We start from the raw sequence: 7876 nt of genomic DNA, 5'->3' as shown, positions 1-7876 counted from the left end.
CAGGCACATCTCTGGCGGGTCCAAGACCCGTAAACGTACCTTTCGTGCAGATGGCAATGGGGCTGACGTTCAGCCTATATGCTGGCTTGGTCCCAGTCGATTGTCATTCGGTCATTAAAATCATCCCCTTGGTGGAGCTTGTTGCGAGCGAGTCGGCTCATCGTGGCAAGTCCTGTACGAAAGGTTTATCAACATCCACGTTACACAAGTACCGTTTTACGAAATTGGTGGTTTTAAGGGTTTACCTTCAATCATTTTGTAGAGAGACGACCACCAACTATCCCTAGAAAGGTTGTGCTTCTCGAGACTCTCTTCGATTTCTTTGTCGTGCTTCCCCTCCAGCACTCCCCGGAGCGTGATCACAGCGTCCCTCGTCTTCCTGAGGACGCTGTTGTCCTCGTCGATCTCCAGCTGCACGAGGTCGTTCTGCGATGAAGTGAGGCTGACAGCGAGAGCATACTGCGCTGCTGCAGCCCAGCGGGACGAGGCGAGCCATCTCCGCTCCCCATCCACCTGTTTCTCTCTAGCGCGCTTTTCACCATCTCTGAGCACAAGGTCGCGTAGATATTCAGCGTTTGCAGCCCCTGTGCTCTGCACCATCTTAGAGAAAGCACTGCCTTCTTGCCTTAGCAGTGCTTCAGGAGTGTCGAATTCGACAACCTGGCAAACGATGCAGATGAGTCATACGAAGCAAGCAAACGACAAATACTAACCAAACCAGACAGCTACTTGATGGCTACACACCTTGCCAGAATCGAGAAGAAGGATATTGTCACAATCGATGATGGTATTCAGGCGGTGAGCAATGATCAACATTGTGCAGGATTTGAACTCTTCGCGGATAGTCTTTTGGATGAGCGCATCAGTTCCGACATCCACAGCAGCCGTTGCTTCATCAAGAAGCGAGAATCTTTGATCTGCGGAGCAATGCTCTAGAAAGAGACAGTAGCTGTCTCTGCCCAACACTGAAATTATCCCTGCTTCAGAGACCTCAGCATCAAGACCCAAAGGATTCCTCCTGATGACATCTTTTAGATGTGCCCTTTCCAAAGACTCCCACAGGTCAGCATCGTTATGCTCGTTGAACGGGTCAAGATTAAACCTTACGGTTCCTTTGCAAATATATAAGAAGGAATCATCAGGCTACCAATTCATACAACATGTACTAAAGTAAAATTAACGTTTCAAGGTTGCCCATCCAAACTTTGAAACGTCGTAATCATCGATCAATATTCTTCCCTTCTCCACCTCAACCATTCGAACAAAGCATTAAGCATGCTTGACTTACCAGCCCCCGTTCTTCCAACAATTCCGACCTTATCACTAGGAGAAATGCTGAAGGATATTCCATGTAGAACAGGAGGAGTTCCGGCCTATATCGCAGAACAACATCTTCAAAACGAATGGAACCAGCGGAAGGCCATCCGGGAGGTGGACGGCTGTCCTCAATTATGGCTGGACCTTCTGCGGGTAAATCAACATACGTGCCAACGCGCTCAACAGCATTAAAACTATTTTCTGCTACACTAGCGATTCTTAGAACAGTAGTCAATAAGCTTGTAATGTTTAATGCATAACTGAGAAGCAATCCCATCGTAGAGGCAAACGATTCCTGGTTCTCTGCTCTTCCGTTCTGCAAAACAGCAAAGGTTGCTGTAAACCAAATCATAATGCCTCCTACTGTCTCTAAGCGAATGGCGAGCCAGCGGTTTCCACTCATGTTAACAAGAGTAAATCTGATATTGTTGTCCATTGCATTCCCATTCATGGTGGCCATCCGGTCGTATGCTTTATATGCACGAATGGTTGAAGTGCCATTAAGTGCTTCTCCAAACTGGGCATACACAGGAGACCTACTGACGGAGTCCAAGCGCTTCACTTCTCTGGCTGTGCTCTGCAAACAACACAATAAATACATCAACATAAATCTCGAGGCCAGTCATTATCATAAGTAAATAAAACAGAATCCATACCTGGTAGTATAGATAGGAAGCGTAAAACAAGACCAGAAGAGGCATAATGGCCCATAAAGACATTGTACTAACTATTCCGATGAGCACAAAGGTTGAAATAAGCTGTGCCACTTGACTCAGAAACATGTTTGCGAAAGGAGCAACAGTTCGATCAATGTCACCTAGATCCTTGGCAAATCTGTTGATGATTCGTCCAGTGGATTTGTGTGAAAGAACACCATTGGAGCTCTAAGAATCGAATTTAGCATGGCATTGTGCAATCTTCTGGCAGCATAAAGGCTTGAAGTGATCATCCAAAATGAATTTGTTAAAGTAACCAGAACCTGAGATATGAAGATTTTTAATATTTTTCAAACAGAAAATAGAATGTTAAAATAAAAAAGAATAATTGCAGGAAGATAATCACATCATTATAAGAAGGCGTGACAAGATAATGAAGTTCCTTAAATTTTGATCAGAAAGACTAGCATAATATACTTACTTGACCAAATGAGAGGAGTGAGTAAATCGAGTTGTAGTATAATGGCCCATGCGCATCCTCGTGGCTGCCTACATCTGTCCAATAACTTAGCCATGTGCTGCTTGAAACTCGCAGGACTTCCGTTGAAACATAGCATGTAAACAGAATCATAACAACCCAAGCACCTCCTAGAGCATTTTTGTATCTGCATCAGTGAAAAAGAAATATGATAAACCACAAATCAACAAAGAAGATGCTAGTAGGTGCAGTTTCCACAATTTTATCATATATCTATTACATCACACAAAATATAGTTTTTAATTAACTATATTAGAACTAAAAGAGCCTTCCTCTTAAGAAAATAGACGGACATGTATGATTCTTATGGAGATGAGACGTAAGCTCTATGTAACATTCTGAAGTCATTCATATCAGAACGAGACTGTATTTTCTACCTCATCAAAACTTTCCAGCTCACAACACCAGTTTCGCGTTCTTCCTGCTTTATAAGGATAGACTTCCCTTCTTTTTTGTTTGTTTGTTTTTCATCTTTAGCAACCTCGTTGGTTGTACCATTAACAGTAGGCTTAGCATCTTTATCGTCAACTTTTCCAACATCTTCTGCTTCTTCAACATATTCTTCCATTTTGCCAGCATTTTCCATCAATTTCTGGAATAGAACGCCATTGTTGGAGAGCTCTTCAAATGTTCCCTCCTCTTTCACTGTACCTTCATGCACCAGGAGAATTCTATCCACTTCTGACAGAAAATGTAGCTGATTCGTGACTAGAACTCTTGTTTTCCCTCTTAATTCTGTTTTGATGCATTTCTCGAAAACCTAAAGAAGTAGATCAGTACAATGATAAATCATGAAAACGTGTTTCTATAGCACAAAGTGAAAGAAGATTATTGTGAAAACGTGTTTCGATAGCACAACGTGTTTCTATCAGCATTTTAAAGGAAAATTTGTGGTTATAATTAATCTTTATACATAACTCTCAATTATACTGTTGTTCCGCTTACAAAATAGCACCCATTTTCAGTCTACATATGCAAAAATTGAAATGGCAGCCGAAATATTCATAGCAAACCAAAAGAATGGTGTTTCTGTTATGATTTATGACCAAGTTGCAGTTGCGTGATTTTGAACGACTCATGCATTTTCGAAGACATACCTGGCGTCCCACATGAGCATCTAGAGCACTTAGAGGATCATCAAAGATGTAAACATCTGAATTCGAATATACGGCCCGAGCCAAGGATACCCTCTGTTTTTGCCCTCCACTGATATTGACCCCACGTTCTCCGATTTCAGTAAGATCTCCACCCTATCATAGGAACATTCATGGTTGCAAATAAATCAGGATATGAATTTCTTCAACTCCGTAACATCAGAAATACTTAACCATGCACTGATGTTTCTAAGATTCTTACTGGCAGTACTTCCAGGTCATGTTGCAGGCAGGTCATATCTATCGATTTCTCATATCTTGCACGTTCAAATGGGGAACCAAACAGTATGTTGTCGCGGACCTAAGGTCAGAAAATTTTATTTTATGAGCTCAAGTCTACTTAAAGTTAAAATGTTGTCACTAACTTGACATAGACTTGCGTCAAAATCAGATTTGACTCATCAACAAGCACGAGACTAGAAAAGAAAGACTAATTAACTCACTGTCGCATTAAAAATCCATGAAACTTGTGGTACATAAGCAACATTTCCTCTGATGACAACATTTGCATCTGCCACTGCAGGAAGCTCTCCAAGCATTGCTGACACGAGTGATGTCTTTCCTTCCCCAGTGCTGCCAACAATAGCAACTAAGCTACCAACTGGTATATCCAAGTTGATATTTGACAAAGTTGGCCTTTCTGCCTGCAATAGAAATTTAATCAAGTCACAAAGGGTCAGAAAAAGTATTACTCCCAGCTATCGAAAACAAGGAAGAAAGTGAGGAGAGATCAAAGAAAAACAACTCTGGCTGCGTCATGACATATGATAAAGTAGAAACATGGAGAGTGCAGGTTTCCGCTCATAGGATATATCAAATGAGTAAATAGCATACCATTGAGGTTCATACTACACAAGTGACACAATTGCAGGATCAAGTGTAAACCTAACAAACCTTTGCCTCCCAAGAGAAGTATCCATTCTTGATAGAGATAGCTGGTAATCCCGGTTCAATGGGTGGATTAGGCATGAGAACTTGTTCTTCAGCTAGAAGAAGGCCCTCCAGACGTTTCAATGAGACGTTTGCATTAACAACCTGGGAAATCACCAAAGGAGGACTATGTAAATATAGTTTGTCGTTTCGTATTAAATCAAAACACGAAAGTAGTCACAATTGAAATCCCGTCATTGTTTAAATTTTTTCAAGTCAAATAGTACTATACTAGACTATTTTGAACCAATGAACATCATAAACATGGTGAATTATGGTTCTTGTAATGCTAAAGGAATCACATGTAGTTGTTGTATCAGTAAGGTAGTATGAGCTATTATTCTATAATCTAGCACAAGGATCCATCAGAGATTTACGTTATAAATTTAATGCTAGTTCACTGGGATCCTGAAAGAAGTATGATCACAAGTATACCATAAATTTACATTTTTACATAGCGAAAGTTGTCGGGAGTTAATGGTATTCAAAGAGGGTGAGAACTGAAAAATAAAAAAAAAATTGTGTCCATATGAGTAGAGAATTTTGAAAGAAGATACCTGTGTAATAATATTTGGAAGCATGAAGAGTGGGAACCGTAAAACAGCAAACAATGACAGAGATGTGAAGGCCCTTGCAGGTGTCAAATCTCCTCCGAGCAAAGTGAATAACCCAAATGAAACAACAATCACGATGACAGGTATGCTGTTAAGAATGAAACTGTTCAACTGCAAATCAAAAAAGTAATGTCATGAAATAACAATCAAGAATTTGGCACAATGAAAAGAATAATTGAGGAAAACATAAGCCAAAGATGAAAAAAATAAAAAATATTGGAACTGATATATAGATGTTGTCATGACGATAAAGCACCATATACGGAAACAAATAACATGAATGAAGTGAATGCAAAAGCCGTGAGAAACCATGGTTAGAGGAAAGAACTTCACAATGTGCTTAAAAAAAGCAGTTTACAGTGACAGAGTTCCAAATGTATAATGTTATTTCTCACTTAATGTCAAATTTTTTTATCTTATTCTACAAAGGAGATGAAATGGATCTAAGTTAATATTGAGTGTCAAAATTTTTTTCTAGGAAATCTTACAGCTCCAAGCAGCTGAGATTTCCGGTACCAGGATAACTCGTCATCCCTGACAGTTTGAACCTTAGCCTGGAAACTATTCTCCCATGCATAACATCTGCATCCATTTTGGCATTAAAGAAGCTCGTAAAAGTGATGCATACTGTGAAACACTGATTAGGTAATTATACAGTATGTAGAACTTACTTGACGGTTTCCATAGCAGCCAATATTTCATTCATGAGCCCAATTCTCTTGTCTGTACGTTGTAATCCTTCTTTTGTCAGCTTTTGCATCTTGCTTATAATTAATGTCTGTTCAATTAAGTCAATTGCAGAAAGAAGTTACAACCAAGCAACATGAAATGACTTGAGAGACGCTAGTAACAAGGGCTCCCGAAACCAAAAGGGCAATATCATGAACCATGCATGTAGATCATGTAATTTCCATAAAGAGACACGTGAAAAGTTCCAGATGTAATGCACACAATAACAATGTCTTTAGTCTCTTATCAGATATCGACGACTACCTTGAGGCAAGATAAATGGGCCAAAGAAAACATTAGCTCAAGACCCTATACCTGTATAGGAAATAGACAAACAAGCAACAGTGCCCCGAGAAGAGAAGCAACACCCAGCTGCTGGTAAAGAAGAACCAAGGCAATAGTAATCCGGAAAGGAGCTGACCACAAAGTGTGGAGTGATTGACATATTTGCTGCACAGCAAAAGCCAGTAATATTAAGTAATTAGTTAGACAATAAAAAATTACAAATTAATAATTCAATCATTTTAGCATGCATTCAAACATTACATTATATATCATGCATTCCTTTTGAGTTTTCACTTACTGAAATTAAATATTTAATGAAGTAATGAACAGGTAGGCATTCAAGTACTAGATAATGGCAATCATAATGAGAAAAGATAAGCCCGTTTTTGAAAGTTGGGAAATCAAACAAACAAACATAAATGTCTTTCAAAGAAGTTTTCAGAGCATTGAAAAAAAGTGTTGTGGAATCAAGAAGAAATTCAGCTTGGCACACCCTCTAGCATAGATATTGTGCAAACAAATTTCAACTAAGACCAATTGGTGCACATGGGAAGTCCTATCTTTGTAAGTTATATAATATCTTGCCTAACACACACTTTGAATTTACTGCTTTTTATATATCAATCATATAAAACCCAGTTCTCAAATTTCCATGTATGCAATAATGAGAACAACAGCTTATTTTCCAAACAGGGAATGAAATATACCTGAAGAGCTTCAGCATCTGTAGTCATCAAATTAGTAATTTTACCAGATAAAAACATTTTGCGGCTCTCATGAGTCAGCCTCAAAGATTTGCGAAAAACTGCAGCTACCTATAAATTGCATTCAAAATCAATAAGATCCTTGTAGAATGAAAAAACTCCCAACCAAGTACCCTTCTAAACAGTAAAACTCTCCTCCAGCTCTAACCAAACTTAATATAGAAACTGAGAGGATAACTCACAAACTAAAGGGCGTTCATATGTATTCGAGGACTCAAACTTAGATAAGTCAAGAAGTAGTTTCTACAGCGAGGATCACAAGATAATAGGAGACTCCAGAAATCTAGCTTACCAAAGTTGATCTTAGACGAAAGCCAACACGCATGACATTCTGAAAATACTGAGCTTCACATAAAACACCAAGTACCTGGAATTTATCAATGAAGAGAAAGGTGTAAAAGATATCAATAACAGACTATGATCTTCATAAGTGGGAAACAGTTTTAAAAAAATCACCAGTAACGAGTGCAGTAAATAAGGAAATGGTGACATCATTACGTAAAGGGGAGAGAATTTTTGTTTCTTTCTAAGTGAGCTAGTTAGCTTGGGGAAGGTCACCAAAGGGTGCATGCGGTTTATAACGGTAAGATGCAAATAAACTGACCTGTAAGAGAAGGTTCAATATAAGGGGACCAACAAACTGAGAAAGATCATTCCCTATCTGCACAATGGAGAAAAAAGTACTCATGTTAGGCAAATGAGTGTCATACACATGACCCCACCAAACTCAAAGGATAAAATGTTAGTGTGAGTCATATTAGCACATGAAATTAGGTGGAAAAACATTTCAATCCATATACAAGAGGTCAAAAACTGTAATGGATTAAGAGATTCAAGCAATGACAAAATTTAAAGATCCTATGCTATCAAATACTTTAATCACATAACT

At 38.9% G+C, this 7876-nt stretch overlaps 1 protein-coding gene across 1 annotated transcript; it reads right to left on the bottom strand.

Moving 5' to 3' along the window:
- Positions 1 to 74: 74 nt before the first annotated feature.
- Positions 75 to 7675, bottom strand: LOC125195472 (ABC transporter C family member 2-like). The gene is made up of 18 exons (XM_048093619.1): positions 7592 to 7675; positions 7280 to 7354; positions 6931 to 7038; positions 6254 to 6388; positions 5881 to 5987; positions 5698 to 5791; positions 5153 to 5320; positions 4560 to 4700; positions 4109 to 4309; positions 3868 to 3966; positions 3609 to 3761; positions 2889 to 3271; positions 2455 to 2638; positions 1974 to 2201; positions 1289 to 1894; positions 745 to 1143; positions 246 to 660; positions 75 to 172 (listed from the first exon to the last, which is right to left on the bottom strand). The coding sequence occupies exons 1-18, from the start codon at positions 7673 to 7675 to the stop codon at positions 75 to 77; spliced, it is 3678 nt and encodes a 1225-aa protein (XP_047949576.1).
- Between the last annotated feature and the right edge of the window lie 201 nt (positions 7676 to 7876).

Source organism: Salvia hispanica, chromosome 6, assembly GCF_023119035.1.
Source record: "Salvia hispanica cultivar TCC Black 2014 chromosome 6, UniMelb_Shisp_WGS_1.0, whole genome shotgun sequence".
Taxonomy (NCBI): Eukaryota; Viridiplantae; Streptophyta; class Magnoliopsida; order Lamiales; family Lamiaceae; genus Salvia; species Salvia hispanica.
The sequence above is the reverse complement of the archived record's forward strand: the minus strand, read 5'-3'. Positions and strand labels throughout refer to the sequence as shown.

Excerpts from the sequence above, each read along its gene's own strand:
- LOC125195472 (XM_048093619.1), bottom strand. The coding sequence starts at position 7,675 with ATGAGTACTTTTTTCTCCATTGTGCAGATAGGGAATGATCTTTCTCAG. Across the intron at positions 7,355-7,591 it reads TATTGAACCTTCTCTTACAG|GTACTTGGTGTTTTATGTGA; the intron begins GTCAGTTTATTT and ends GATAAATTCCAG. Across the intron at positions 3,967-4,108 it reads CATGGATTTTTAATGCGACA|GTCCGCGACAACATACTGTT; the intron begins GTGAGTTAATTA and ends TTCTGACCTTAG.